This window comes from Sus scrofa, chromosome 1 (assembly GCF_000003025.6).
Source record: "Sus scrofa isolate TJ Tabasco breed Duroc chromosome 1, Sscrofa11.1, whole genome shotgun sequence".
Lineage (NCBI taxonomy): Eukaryota > Metazoa > Chordata > Mammalia > Artiodactyla > Suidae > Sus > Sus scrofa.
Window position 1 is genome coordinate 77494601 of NC_010443.5, and position 15782 is coordinate 77510382.

Genomic DNA, 15782 nt, shown 5'->3' on the forward strand with positions numbered 1-15782 from the left:
TCTGGGTGCCTTCCCCCCTTGCGGAACGTTCGAGCTGAAAAGGAGTTCTAGGCCAGTGAGTTTCAAGCCTTTTAAAGCCTCAGAATCCTTGGTAAACAAGCCTAAGAAAGGCAGCAGCTCTGGGTGAGGTGGGGTGGGAGTCCCAAAGTCACCCCACCTCCAGCGTGGACGGCATCCGGAGGGACTCCACGGGAGAGTGAAAGTCACAAATCTAGTCCAGCATCCCAATCAAGCAGGCACCCTCTCCACAGGGTCAGTATGATCACAGAAAGCAGAAAGATTGCTTGGGGGAGTTCCCATTGTGGCGCAGTGGAAACGATTCCGACTAGGAACCATGAGGTTGCAGTTTTGATTCCTGGCCTTGCTCAGTGGGTTAGGGATCTGGTGTTGCCATGAGCTGAGGTGTAGGTCACAGATGAGGCTCAGATCTGGCGTTGCTGTGGCTCTGGCATAGGCTGGTGGCTACAGCTCTGATTTGACCCCTAGCCTGGGAACCTCCATATGCTGCAGGTGTGGCCCTAAAAAGACAAAGAAAGAAAGAAAGGTTGCCTGCCATAGCACAGCTAGTTCCAAAGCTGGATGATATTTCCAGACAGAATGTTCTATCAGATGCTGAGTGAGTCTAACTTCCTATCCATTTCTTCTGCTGGTTTTAGAGGAATGAGGCCCATAGTTCATCCATCATGAGCTGGAATAATCCCTTGCCCTGACAGAGCATCTAATCTGGGCCATAGGCTTCTCACTGACATGATTTCATTAATCTTCACAGCACTGTGTTAGTGACCCATTTTCTAAAGAGGGATGCAGAGGCACAAAGAGGTTTAAGCCATTGGCCTGTGGTTACACAAGCTATACCGGAGGAAACCGGATTTGAAAACATGCATCCTCTTGGCTGGGTTACTTGACCTCTCTGAAAAGGTAGGGGCAGAGTAGGATATGGACCCTGCTCTCCTCACAGCCCTGTCTCCTGTGTCCCCAGGACTTCACATTTGTTGGTAAACAAGAAAGCCAGCAGAGCACTGCTTTCCAGGAGATCATAGTTTTTGTTTTGTTTTTGTCTTGTTTTAGGGCCGCATCTGCAGCATATAAAAGTTGCCAGGCTAGGGCTTGAACCAGAGCTGTAGCTCCCAGCCTATGCCACAGCCGCAGCAACACAGAATCTGAGCTGCGTCTTCGACCTACACTTCAGTTCACAGCAATGCCAGATCCTTTAGCCCACTGAGTGAGGCCAGGGATTGAACCTACATCCTCATGGATACTAGTCGGGTTCATTACCGCTGAGCCACAGTGGGAACTCCCCAGGAGATCACAGATTAATCTCCCTGTTACTGAGAAGAACGGAGTCCCAGAGGTGTGGTGACTTGCCCAAAGTTCCCCACGTAGGCAGAGCTGGAACCAACACCCATCTCTCCTGCGGGGGTTCTTCGCCCATCAGCCAGCCGCCTCCAGCTGGTCTCTGGTACAGGACAGGCTGCATAGAAGAGCCCCATTCTGAGGGCTGCCGAGGTGCTGTGGTTTTATCACTCACCATTCGATGAATGTACTTAGTATGTAAGCCATGCTCATCCTCGTCCAGCTGCGACTCAGCGCCTTCCACATCCTGTTTGTATTTGGGGCTGATTGCTACGATGATCATCACTGTCTTCTGTTAATGAGAGGGAGAAAGCATGTTTATGGAAGGGTAGAGTGTGGTCCATGTGGGGAAGGCAGGCTGGAAAGCCGCCAGCCGGGCTGTGAGCATGCTGATATACCGCAGGATGGAGGGTCGGCTCCATGTGCAAAGTGAAAGGCACTGACCCTGCACAGGCAGACTCTGGCCTCCCTCACTGGCTCCTGGCTCCCTTCAGATACGTAGAGTCCAGGTGCTCTCTCCCAAATGGATGTGGTTCTGCCCACTGTTTTCCACAATCATCCCTAATAAATGTCCAATAAAACCCGGAATTCACCACGCGACTGCCTTGTGGCTGAAAGGCTCTGCTAAACGGCGACCGTGAAAACCCCCTCCCTCGGGCAGCTGGATCTAAGCTGTCAGTTACTGCACCCTTGACTGCCCTGCTGGCCGAGGCTGCTTAGCTTAGCTCAGTCAGGAGGCGCAGACCCTTCAGCACAAAGCAAACATCAGGCTGCAGACAAAAGGAAAAGCCTCAAAACCCCGGCCTGCTGAGACTCTGTCCCCCACTGCTCGCTCGGAAAGAGGTGAAAGAGGCTGCCGCCACGGACAGGCTGGCAGCAATCAATTGCTATCTTGTTAAAGCACAAAGTGTCCCAGTAGCCAGTATAGATTCTGTCGGTGGAAAACAAATCACAAGGCTGTGAGGGAGCGTTGCGGGGGATGGGGTGAGGTGGGGTGGGGTTGCTGCAAGGCCTGCAGGCTGCCCGGGAAACCTCTTCAACCTGATCCTCCAAAACACTTGGGGTGGCCTCAGATTAAATTGAATTCTGCCGCTCCCTCCCCACCCCCTGCCTTCATTTCCTCCTTTCCTATTCTGGTCAAAAAATTGTTTGCTCTGATTGTTATCAACCACCTGTGTCTGGTTCGACAGTTATTTCCTGCCTGTGCATGTCCAGGAGGCGACCCCATCCTTCCTTTCCAAGTCTTTACACGGCGGCCAACAAGGGAAGCTTTGTTAGGCCTTTGTCAGCTTTGGACTTGATGGGGTTGCCAATGCTTCTTTCATAAAATCACTCCACAAGCTAATTGTCTTTCTCCCCAGAAAACGAGTTCAGAATTTTGGAATGTACTTACATCCCTAAGGTAGCGTTCCATCCACTTAATGATATCAATGCCTCGGATTCTATCCTCAAATATGTCGATCTGCAAGGGAAAAAAAATGTGGAAGGTGGCTCTTAAAGAGAAGCTTTGTCTCTATGCAAAGCAAGAGAAAGCACCAGAGACTGTATACATTAAACCTGAAAAAGTCACTAAGGTGTTTTGCAAGGAGGAGACTTTAGGTCTAACAAACAAGATACACGTTTCTTAAAATGTCTTCTATTTTGGAGTACTTGTGGCTGAGTGGTTAACGAATCTGACTAGGAACCATGAGGTTGCGGGTTCGATCCCTGCCCTTGCTCAGTGGGTTAAGGAGCCGGCACTGCCGTAAGCTGTGGTGTAGGTCTCAGGCGTGGCTTGGATCCCTCCTTACTGTGGCTGTGGCTTAGGCTGGTGGCTACGGCTCTGATTAGACCCCTAGCATGGGACCCTCCATATGCCACGGGTGCAGCCCTAGAAAAGACCAAAAAAAAAAAAAAAGTCTCATTTCAAGATTAGCAGGCATTCAAGTATTTAATATTTGTAATTATGTTTTAAGAATCTGAGAGACACAGCAGACCACCAAGTTGGATATAAGCCAGCAACATATATCTGTAATTTAAAAGGCAAACAAGATTCTGGAATATTTTAATGGATGTGTGGTGTGCAAGTACTGAGATCCAATGTGGTGCTGTGCTTGCATTAGCCAGGTCATTATTACGGTATTATGACCAATTTTGATCTATATATTTTAAAAGGATTATATGAAACTTGAAGCAAAACCAAGGCACAGTCACTAAAACAATTACTGACATGGTGAGGAAAAGGTTTATGATAAAAGTCAAGAAGTAGAACTCCTGAGCCTTGAAAAGACTGGTATTAAGTGTCAAGTCTTTGGAGGAGAGAAAACCCAGTTATTTCCTCTTTTGCAGAAGACCCCGGAAGAAGGCCTTTCTTGGGCTCAGCCTGTGCTGCAGCCAGAGAGCAGAGTGTGTGCACAAGCTGCTCCAGATTGGAAGAGGGATTATATACAGGGATGGGTGACGCAGGGAGGGTGTCCTTGAAGAGGTCTTGTTTGATTCAGCCACATCACTCCCAGGTCAATTATCGTAAATGTCACACCACCATTTAGGGGCAATCGAGTCCCGTCCCAGCCATTCAGCAGGCTTTCCATGTCATCCATGATCCAGCCTTATCTCTCGTTGCCCCACGTGTTCTGCCTACTTTGCTCTCCGTATTGGTGTCCCTGGCACCCTAAAAGCACAACGCAAGCCCCCCTGCTCCTGTGAATGCTCCCCACATGCTGACTTCCTTCTCCTCATCTCAGTAAACGCTCTCTCCAGTGACCCCGGTGACAGAGGACAGTGAGCACGTGATCAGAGCACTCTCTCAGTCACTGAATGTCTCCATGAGGTCACCCTTTTCTCTTCAGCCTGGTTCTAAGCGTCCCATGGAACAAGATCCTGCCTCATGCGCACCGAACTCAGACCCAGTACAGAACACAAAGTTCAGAATGCACTTCCTTACTGATGAAACATCCGAAATGGAACAGCTTTCCTTTGGGGTTGGACAATTCCTGCTTTAAAACGTCTGATGGCCAACGCCTGCATTAGATAACTGTGAGAGAATTTCCATGGCTGTATCAGTTATCCTCGTCTATTTACGAGAGAGAAGCACGTCGAGGGCAGGGCTGAGGCGAGACAGGCTTCCGTGGCTCTACTCTGGGCTCCTGCACTTCCTGCTTGCGTGACTTTGGAAACGTTCCTGAAACCCTCTAAGTCTTACCCTTTTCATTTGTAGTATGTGGTTAATAAGCTTACTTCCTAGAGCGGTTGTGAGGATTAATAGGAGTGAACATGGAAAAGGGATATTGTCATGCTTCATATGAAGTAAGTACTCAAAGATGGCCATTACTCTCATTGCTCTTATTACTCCTGCACCTAAATTCTTCCCTGCTGCTGAGGGGGGACATTCTGGAAGCACAAGGTACTGGAGATCTTCCGTTGGTCTCTCTGGGTCTCTTTAAAACCTATAGCTCCTGTGAGAAGGACTTTGCCACCTAGTCACTGTTAGGAGCTGAACTGTGCTCCTCCAAATGTGGCCCCATATGTGGAGGTCTTAACCCCAGGGCCTCAGAAAGTGGCTGAATTTGGAGAGAGGGCCTTTAAAGAGGTGATTACTGGGAGTTCCCGCTGTGGCTCGGTGGTTAACAAACCTGACTAGGATCCATGATGGCGTCGGTTTGATCCCTGGCCTTGCTCAGTGGGTTAAGGATCTGGCATTGCTGTGAGCTGTGGTATAGGTCACAGACATGGCTCAGATCTGGAGTGGCTATGGTGTAGGCCAGTAGCTACAGCTCTGATTTGACCCCTAGCCTGGGAACCTCCATATGTCATGGGTGTGGCCCTAAAAAGCAAAAAAAAAAAAAAAAAAAAAAGAGGTGATTACAATGAACTGGGGTCAGGGTCATATGTGGGGAGTGGGAGGCGGGCCTGAGCCAATGTGACTGGTGTCCTTGTAAGAGGATATTAGGACCCGTGGAGGAAAGACCAGGTGAAGACAGAGGGAGAGGATGGCCATCAATAAGCCAAGGAAGAGACCTCAGAATAAAACCAGTACCTTGATCTTGGACTTCTAGCCTCCACAGCTGTGTGGAAATGTCTGTTGTTTAAGCTCTCCAGCTTGGGGAGAGCCCTAGTCAACCAATAGAGTGCCCCCTTTAGGTTGCAGGAGTCCCTGTTCCCTTGCCTCTTCAGATCTCAGAGTGGGAGGAATTCCCTGCTTCTGCTAGTCCCTGGCTATTACACTGTATTTATTCCCTGTGGATTCCCAAAACTCACCTAGTGCTTTGAAAATAGTACTTATTAAAATATCAACTAATTTTATTTTTCTCTGCTAAGGGGATCTTGATGTATCGACATAATAACTTAGTTGTTTAGAATAGGGCTCTGTGATTTTTTTTTTCTCCCTTTTTATGGCTGCACCTGTGGCATATGGAAGTTCTTGGGCTAGGGGTCTAATTGGAGCTGCAGTTGCAGGTCTACACCAAAGCACAGCAACACCAGATCTGAGCCACATCTGAGGCCTATGCTGCAGCTTGTGGCAACACCAGGTCCTTAACCCACTGAGCAAGGCCAAGGATTGAACCCAAATCCTCACAGACACTATGTTGGGTTTTTAACCCACTGACCCACAATGGGAACTCAGTGGGAGCTCCTGCTTGGGGCTCTTTGAAATGGCAGATTCTGGTTCAGTAGGTCTATAGTGGAGCCTCGCCTGTGATTCTGCATTTCTTTCTTTCTTTCTTTCTTTCTTTTTTTTTTTTTTTAGGTCTTTTTGCCATTTCTAGGGCTGCTCCCGAGGTGTATGGAGGTTCCCAGGCTAGGGATCGAATCAGCTGTAGCTGTCGGCCTACACCAGAGCCACAGCAACGCGGGATCCGAGCCACGTCTGCAACCTACACCACAGTTCATGGCAACTCCGGATCCTTAGCCCACTGAGGAAGGCCAGGGATGGAACCCGCAACCTCATGGTTCCTAGTCGGATTCGTTAACCACTGAGCCACAATGGGAACTCCTATTCTGCATTTCTAATAAGCTCTCAGATGCTGCTATTCTGTGGACCACAATATAAGTAGTGAACGTCCAAAGCACAGGGCCTGAGGGAGGTCCTGCTGTTCTGAGAACCCTTAGCTTTGCAGGCCATGGAGAGTCTTTCACTGGAGTTACCTTTCTCCTTAAGCCCTGACACCTACGCCTCAGCTTGTGGCAACTCCGGATCCTTAACCCACTGAGCAAGGCCAGGGATAGAACCCTCATCCTCACAGACACTATGAAGGTTTCTTAACCTGCTGGGCTCCAAAGGGAACCCCAGGCTCTGTGATTCTAACCGCAGGCTTCATAGTGATAAGGATCAAGGACAAATTTAAATTCGGCCCAAGCAGCCCCGGGTTGGTAAGGTCACAAAAACTTGTCCTCTTCTCCAAGGACGATAGTATACTTACTTGGAAAGGACCAAAGGTCAGATCTTTCCTGAAATGCTGGACTTATGTCCTATAATTTGATTTTATGTCATGGTTGCCACAGTGCTTTCTTATTCCAGAAATGAGAAACTGAAATTTCAATCTCTATATAGCCATGCAGTTGGAGTGTATAAACTGTATGCTTTTTGAAACTTTCATGTACTGCCATTTAAAAATAATTATAGAATAAAGAAAATGTGAATAAAATTCCTGTTACGGATGCAAAATAATCTATAATTACATTAAGACATTTAGTTACTAAGTTTCTACTCTTTATCCTTCAACATTCCTATTCATAGTTATTTCTCTTAAATTTTCACCACTCTCTAGAATTTGCTGTCACTAAACACCCAGAAGAGGTGTCTGGGGAGGAAGAGAAGTGATCTCGGAGTCTGAGGAAAGCCAGTTCTCTGAGTAGACTCCTGTGGCATTTTATTTATCCTAAAGAAAACTTACACGGGTTGAAGCTGTGTTTTTTCGAGGCACTGTGGGAGACTTGAGGAGTGTGTGCTTCCTGAGATTTCTTGGGCTCAGATCACAGGGAACTACCAGGCTGGCTTGTCTACCTCCTCAGAACTAGCATAGACCAGCCGAGAAGCTGGCCAGGTGCTCCCTGTCCAGAAGCATCACAAGGTGTAGACAGCAGCTGTACACAGTGGGCTCCCGGCTTCAGAGCCTCTGCTGCAAACCTCACAACCCAGTGCAGAACAAAGGGACCATGTAAAATGAGCAGGTGACCTGGTGAAACCTGTAGGAAGCACAGCCATAGTGAGCATGACTGGCGAGGAAAGGCAAAGGTGCCAAGTGCACCAAGAGTCTGGTATTTCCTTCAGGCCAGGTGCCAGCTGCATACATGGTTGGCTGTTGGGAGGCACTCAGGGATATTTAAAGGCATGCAGGAAAAACATTCTGGAGACTTTGGATAGTTTTTTTTTTTTTTTCCTGTCTTTCTAGGGCCGCACCTGTGGCATATGGAGGTTCCCAGGCTAGGGGTCTAATCGGAGCTACAGCCATAGCAATGCCAGATCTGAGTCGCATCTGCAACCCACACCACAGCTCACGATAAAGCCAGATCGTTAACCCACTGAGCGAGGCCAGGGATCGAATCCACAACTTCATGGTTCCTACTCAGATTCATTTCTGAAGCACCACAACAGGAACTCTGATAGTTTTAAACCCTAGAAAATAATTACCTAAATCCATAAGCATTTAGTTCATAATCACATAAATAATACAGTTTAAAACATCAATAGCTCTTTATACTTTTGCTTTTCTTGTCATTATACTCACTTTCATTGTTCAGTCTTCTTTTGGATAAAATACTTACTGCAGTTTGGAAGCCATTTACCAACAAAAAGTTGACGAATTTCACCACTTCCATGGCTGTGTCCATAGAATAAGTGATAAAGACTTTCCCTAAGAGAGATTTTTCACATCTGTTAGAAACTGGTCAAATTATTCTATTCCAAACAACATTTGCAGATTCTAGTCAATGTCTTTTGTGCTTCTGGAACAACGAAGAGAAGCCTCAAGACATGGGGCAGACTAAGGGCTTATGCCTGCACGAGGGTGGATTGTTGTCTTCAGGGCAGAGCCTCACGGGCCCAGAGGGGCAAGGTGCTCAGGGAGCATGGAAAGGAGAGGCACAGGGCAGAGCACTGGTGGGCTTCGAAAGGCAGAGGAAGTCTTCTGCAAAACCACATGACACATGCAAAAAAACCACAGCAGCCAGAACGCGCAGGGTCCTTGAGACTGGTCCTTGTCCTGGTACATCAGGGACACTTGGCACTGTGCCCAAGGAATACTCTCACTGCAGGCTTGGAAATTGAGCCTCTCTAAGGGACCACCGGCAGTGTCCTCTTCTGATCGCGTGATGCTCTCTGCTGCCCTGAACTTGACAAGAGCAAGTGAGGAGGAGGGGAAAGGCCAGGAAGTTGGAGTTGTCAACAAAGCTCAGAGATGTTACTAAGAACATCAGCAGCTTGAAGGAGAGACCCTGGCTCTGGGAGGTCCGGCATCACTGACCCCTTGCTCCTTCCTAAATCCTCCTAGAGTGGCAGATGGTGTGGTCCCACAAGCTTAACCCAGACAGGATGAGAACCAGTGTTTTCTCAGGCTACGGTCTTGAGTAAATGATCTGGCTGGAGAGTTAACGTGGTAGATGAATGATCTTTGTGTGTTGGCTTTTTTGTCTGGAATCAACTGGCTAATCTCAGGAAGCCTGGGGCAGAGAGTGGAGAACAAAGCAGATGGTTGGAGAGAAACCACTCATCTCTGCCTAGGCTCGTGTTTTTTGCAATACACCTCTCAAATGAAAGTATGTACAATGGTCATGTTGGCTCACTTAAGTAGTCAGGCCTATTGTTGGCACTCAATTTATTTGCTTCTTTTTCTTTTCTTTAGGGCTGCATATGTGGCATTCAGAGGTTCCCAGGCTAGGGGTTGAATTGCAACTGCAGCTGCCGACCTATACCACAGCCACAGCAACTTGGGATCCAAGCTGTGTCTGCTACCTACACCACAGCTGACGACAACACCAGATCCTTGACCCACTGAGTGAGTCCAGGGATCGAACCTGTGTCCTCGTGGATGCTAGTCAGATTCATTTCCACTGAGCCACAATGGGAACTCCTTCATTTTCTTCTTAACATCTAATATTCAACCAATTCCTCTATAAGAATTTTAGGACTCCCTTATAGGTTAAGGTAAGGTAATGTGATCTATACATTGACATCCAGACTATATCCTAACACCACCCATTCTCCAGAAATGCTCAAAATTTCAATGTCTAAGAATGTAAGACAAAGCTGTTTAAGTGAAAAACAACCATGGATCATTGTCTTAGAAATCTTTCCAAGTCTTAAATGACCAAAGAGCATAGACTCCCCCAACAAGCAAATGCAAAGGGCTTAATTTTAACTTTGGTTCAAAGCAGTACCTAGATCTGGAAAGGGATTATTAGAATTCTGGCAAGCACAGCAGAATACCGCAATTTTACAAATAGCAACTGCTTTCTTAAGATTTCTGGAACTTACTGTCCTGACTGACCTTAATATTAGAACATTTTGGTGATTGTTCAACATTTCTGGTTCTGGCTACAAAGATGTGGAAAAAGCATCATCACCTGACACTTAGTCGAGTGTTTCTTTAACTAAAAGGCTTAGTTTTCATTTGGTTGTAAAGCAGTATGGAGAATGTGAGACCACTTTTTCCAAACAAGATTGCTCATTCCTGCAGGAAATGACCTCGTTCTTGAAGGCTGCTGCTAATTTATGGTGAGACGCTAGTTCCCTGGCCAATACCACATGGACATCCCATCAATTTATCCAGGGACGAGTCCACTCAAGAGCATCATTTAGAAGAGGCAGAGAGCGTTGGGATTGTTTGTTGTTGGAGTATATGCTGAAGAAAATCTAGTGGTAAACACTTTGTATTTCAGGTAGGATTAGAATCACTACAAAATGCCGCTCATTAAAAAAAAAAAAAAAGAGGATATTTCCTTTCACTGTGTAGAATGAGAGAACCGTCCAAGATTCTGGGTGAGTTATCATCAAATACTCTCAAAGCAGAAGACTTGACAAGGAGAAGGGAAAAACAACACTGCAAACAACTTACGCAATTCTTCTGGCAAATTGCTTGTTTTCAGAGTTCCTCTAGCTGGAGGGTTACTGGGGGGTCTAGGGACAGCAGCTGGGGATGGAGCCTGGGGACCCTGTGGTCTCAGCTCTGCAGGGCACTCCAAGGACGCTCCAGGAGCACCAGCTCTGTTAGGTGGCTGGTTATACACGTGGTCCCTGGAAAGGAGCATATTCACAGTCAGTTGCTGTGCTTTACAAAGGCAGACTGGGAGGGACAGAAAGCCCTTTCATGACCAGTGGGTCTCTCTCCTCTGCCTCCATTTCTTTTCTGAGCCAGAAGGACAAGAGTTTTTTGTTTTTTTTTTTCCCCACGGAGTTTTGGTCGATAGGCAATTCAGCCAACTGCTATTTGTAAGGGCTTGTGAAAGGGAAGCAGGATTTAATTTCTCGATTTAAGGACTATCTAATTGGGAAGGTAAGTCTCCTGCACAGGTCAGACAAGATCACAAACAAAACAAAGTAATATAATGGGTGACATGCAGGGTTTGGTGTTTAGGCATTTAGAGGAAAAGACGGGACTTTTCGAAGTTACAAAACAGAAATGCACTCAAGGATGTTGAAACCAAATTCATGGTTACCAAAGGGGAAATGTGGGGTATGAGGGAAAAAATTAGGGGGTTGGGATTAACATGTACACACTGTGTATAACATAGATAGGTAACAAGGACCTACCTGTATAGCACAGGGTAATTGATACTGTGTAATAACCTACATGGGAAAAGGATCTGAAAAGGAACAGATATATACATATCTACAGATATGCATATAACTGGCTTACTTTTCTGTATACCTGAAATGAACACAACTTGTTATGTCAACTATACTCCAATAAAATTAATTTTAAAAATTTATCTCAGAGTTCCCATCGTGGCGCAGTGGTTAACGAATCCGACCAGGAACCATGAGGTTTCGGGTTCGGTCCCTGCCCTTGCTCAGTGGGTTAACGATCCGGAGTTGCTGTGAGCTGTGGTGTAGGTTGCAGATGCAGCTCGGATCCCGCGTTGCTGTGGCTCTGGTGCAGGCCAGTGGCTACAGCTCCGATTACACCCCTAGCTTGGGAACCTGCATATGCCGCGGGAGCGGCCCAAAGAAATAGCAAAAAGACAAAAAAAAAAAAAAAAAAATGTATCCCCCCGCCGCCCAAATCAGTACTGCATCTAAAATGAAAAAAAAAAAAAAAAAAAAAACAACAACAACAGTGGGAAAAGAAAAAAAAAAAAAGACAGGACTTTTGGGTCATGATAGATAACATTTAATTATGTATCAATTGATAGAAAAGACCACGTAAGTTGGAAGGTATCTATGTTGCTAATGCCTGAAGGAAAATCTGATTATTCTGAGGGCCCTTTAAAGAGGTTTCTATTATACGATTATAGGGCATCTTTTATTATTATTTTGGTCACCAGTATTCCCATGCACAGTTGGCTGAGAGCAATCAGATGATCTGTCTGAGATTTGGAAGGTGGAAGGGACTGGAGGCCATGCTTCTGCCATGTCTGTGGTTTTGGTTCTAAGTGTCGTCATGAGGTGCCAAGTTCCCGTGGCAGCTTCACAGCGTGGAGGGCAGGGCACAGGTGCCCTTGTTTGCCAGTGCCCCAATAGCTGCAATGGGGAGGGGGGGTAGTTTCCTGATTCTGGATTGCACTGTGGCAGCACGGCCTGGAATGGAGGGCTCTGCGGTGGCTTTCTGAACCTCTGCCTCTCTGACCACACCAGAGGAAGCAGCCTCTTTGGTCCCCTGTTCTGTGATGTTGCTCTGGGACCATTCCTGGAAGCCCAGCCTAAAATGTGTTCCTCCAACTTCCAACAATGCTGTATGCACCCAATTTCCTATATTTAATCCCTTCTGTTTACAGTTGTTTCTATTTCTCTAACTCAATTCTAACTGATAGGGGGGGCTAAAACTGTGTTTGTAATGTTTTCTTTCTTTCTTTCTTTTTTTTTTTTTTTTTTTTTTTTTTTTTGTCTTTTTGCTATTTCTTTGGGCCGCTCCCGCGGCATATGGAGGTTCCCAGGCTAGGGGTCGAATCGGAGCTGTAGCCACCGGCCTACGCCAGAGCCACAGCAACGCGGGATCCGAGCCGCGTCTGCAACCTACACCACAGCTCACGGCAACGCCGGATCGTTAACCCACTGAGCAAGGGCAGGGACCGAACCCGCAACCTCATGGTTCCTAGTCGGATTCGTTAACCACTGCACCACGACGGGAACTCCTGTAATATTTTATTTCTTAAAAAAACCTTTTTTTTTTTCTTTTTGTGGCTGCGAGGGCAGCATATGAAAGTTCCTGGGCTAGGGGTTGAATTAGAGCTGAAGCGGAGGCCTATGCCCAAGTTGAGGCAAAAGTAGATCCAAACCACATCTATGACCTATGCCGTAGCCGGTGGCAAGGCCAGATTCTTTAATCCACTGAGTGAGGCCAAGGATAGAAGCCACATCCTCATGGATACTATGTCAGGTTCTTAACCCCTGAGCCACAACAGGAACTCCTCTTTAAAAGTTTTTTTCAAGTAAATGGGGCATTATGCTAACATTAAAAAAAAAATCTAGGTAGTGGGAACATGAATGTTTGTTATTTATGTGTTTGAAATTACTTTTTATTACAAATTTTAAAAAGTTTTGATTATAAAATCTATGTGGATATGCCTAATTTTAATAGATTGTTGTTTATGCTTCCATATTTTTACCCAAGACTAATCAAAAATTCTGAAACTCCTATGTGATAAGATTTAAAGTCAAATCATGCAGAATCTCAACTATATTATATTTCTAATTGTGAATGTTTCAGCAAGCTATTTTTATTTTATATTAATAGAGAGAACCAAATTTCTATAAAATATGTCTTCATTTAATGGGGACCCAGTTCCATATCCTTTTTTGCATTAAATGGCTTTGTCCCCAAAGTTACCCAGTTGTTATAAAAGATGATTGCTTATTTGATAAAGAAATGTTAACAGAGTTCCCATGGTGGCTCAGTGGTTAAGGAATCTGAATAGCATCCATGAGGATGCAAATTTGATCCCTGACCTTGCTCAGTGGGTTAAGGATCCAAGGTTGCTAAGAGCTGTGGTGTAGGTTGCAGACGCGGCTCCGATCCTGCATTGCTATGGCTGTGGTGTAGGCCGGCAGCTATAGCCCCAATTTGACCCCTAGCCTGGGAACTTCCATATGCTGCATATACAGCCCTAAAAAAGTAAACAAACAAAAAACCCCAAAACACAACACTAATATTATGGTGAGTAATGACAGAGTAAACTTTCTGAATTTTTTTTTTGGGGGGAGTCACCCCCTTAGCAAGCAGAAGTTCCTGGTCCAGGGATCAAATTCACGCCAGAGCAATGACCTGAGCCACAGCAGTGATAATACTGGGTCCTTAACCCACAAGGGAATTTTTTAATTTCCTCCTGTATTTTTTTTTTTAATTGAAGTAGAGGTGATTTACAATGATGTGTTAGTTTCAGGTGTATAAACTTCCTGTATTTAGATTATCTTTTAAAAGATCAGTAAGAGGAGAGTTAGCTTCATTACCAGAAATTTTTTTTCATTATCCTAAAATGATAAAAAAAAAAAAAAATCCAAGGTTGAGTTCCTGTCGTGGCTCAGTGGTTAATGAATCTGACTAGGAACCATGAGGTTTCGGGTTTGATCCCTGGCTTCAGTCAATGGGTTAAGGATCCGGCATTTCCGTGAGCTGTGGTGAAGGTCACAGACACGGCTTGGATCTGGCATTGCTGTGGCTCTGGTGTGGGCTGCCAGCTGTAGCTCCAATTGGACCCCTACCCTGGGAACCTCCATGTGCCACGAGTGTGGCCCTAGAAAAAACCAAAAAAAAAAAAAAAAAAAAAAAAAATCCAAGGCGATCATCAATTTAAGTTGGCTTAAACTGATGTTACAAAAGCACTTACTCTGTACTATATTTGCAATTCTTCTGTCAATCTAAAATTATTTCAAAATAAACATTTATTTTAAAAATTACTATTACCTCTCCTATTCAACACCAAACATAAAGATGCTTAAATTTTGTTTGTGTTCTTGGGATTTTAGATACTTTTTCTGCACGAGTGCTTATCTGGCTGTAAAATCATGACTTAATTCCATTATTTAAATTCCGTGCAATTTTGTTTGTAAAAAATTAAGCATCTGTCTGCAAAGAAAATCTGAGGGCTTGTTGGCTTTTGAGCAAAGAGGAGAAGCAGATGTGACTTATCTGGTATTGTACATAGAGTCAGCTTTTTTTCTTTCAATAAACTTTTTGAGCTAATTACTGATTTCACTATTTCTGCAAAAAAACCCCCAAAAAACTGCTTTAATAGGACCGTCATATCTCACTCCATTGTCAAAACAGAATATAGATTTACTTTGAGTGGCATATAAAAGTTGTGCTTGAATAAGAGCAAACACTGTATCTACACTTTTTCCAATTTTGTCATAAATTAGGAAGCCCAATTTACATGAGTTTTTCCTATGTGTTTTAGATTCATAAAGTAAGAGAAAAAGAAAGTGTGAAGAGTCAAAGAGAACAACAAAGAGAACAATGATTAAAGGATTAGACAGTTAAAGTCAAGAGAAACCAAAATTGTTTTTCTGGGAGGAGTATGGGAGAGATCTAATAATGGTGTTCAACATGTGGGAAAGCTCTTTCTTTTTTGGCTTTTTAGGACCGCATACATGGTATATGGACCTTCTCAGGCTAGGGGTCGAATCAGAGCTGTAGCTGCCAACCTATGCCATGGGCACAACAACGTGGGATCTGAGCCACATTGCAACCTACACCACAGCTCACGCACGGCAACGCCGGAGACTTAACCCACTGAATGAGGCCAGGGATCGAACCTGTGTCCTTATGGATGCTAGTCAGATTCGTTTCTGCCGAGCCACAATGGGACCTCCAGGGAATGCTTTTATTACAAAAGACAATAACAGGCTATTTTAAGTATCTATTGAGAACTAATTGAATTTAAAATTTCAAAGAAAGAAATGGGTTTTAACAGGTATGGAAACCAGGGATAGCAAAAAGAACTTGATAGCACTGGAAGTCTGTCACTAAATGTAAAACCCTATGACATGAGCTAAAAGGCCAGGTGAACTGAGAGCTGTGACTTAGCATATAAAGAGCCTTTCCAAAAGAGCATCTTGACTAGTCACCAGTGGCTCCATGCATCTAATGAAGATATTCTTTTTTTTTTTTTTTTTTTTTGTCTTTTTTCAGAGCCGCACCCATGGCATATAGAAGTACCCAGGCTAGGGGTCTAACCAGAGCTGTAGCCGCCGGCCTACGCCAGAGCCGCAGCAACGAAGGATCCGAGCCGAGTCTGGGACCTACACCACAGCTCATGGCAATGCCAGATCCTTAACCCACTAAGCGAGGCCAGGG

At 45.2% G+C, this 15782-nt stretch overlaps 1 protein-coding gene across 5 annotated transcripts in view; it reads right to left on the bottom strand.

Annotated features, from left to right (window-relative positions):
- The window catches only part of TRAF3IP2 (TRAF3 interacting protein 2), a 57561-nt gene that overhangs the window by 10604 nt on the left and 31175 nt on the right, over positions 1-15782 (bottom strand). For 2 of the 5 annotated variants that reach the window (XM_013992757.2, XM_001924787.5), the window contains exons 4-7: positions 10386-10564; positions 8098-8186; positions 2747-2815; positions 1529-1645 (exon numbers count right to left, since the gene is read on the bottom strand). In XM_013992757.2, the coding sequence (XP_013848211.1) occupies positions 1529-1645; positions 2747-2815; positions 8098-8186; positions 10386-10564 (454 nt within the window). Of the gene's footprint in view, positions 1-1528; positions 1646-2746; positions 2816-7732; positions 10565-15782 lie in introns of those variants that run through there. The other 3 variants (XM_021091285.1, XM_003353287.4, XM_021091306.1) reach the window with 3 other exon arrangements.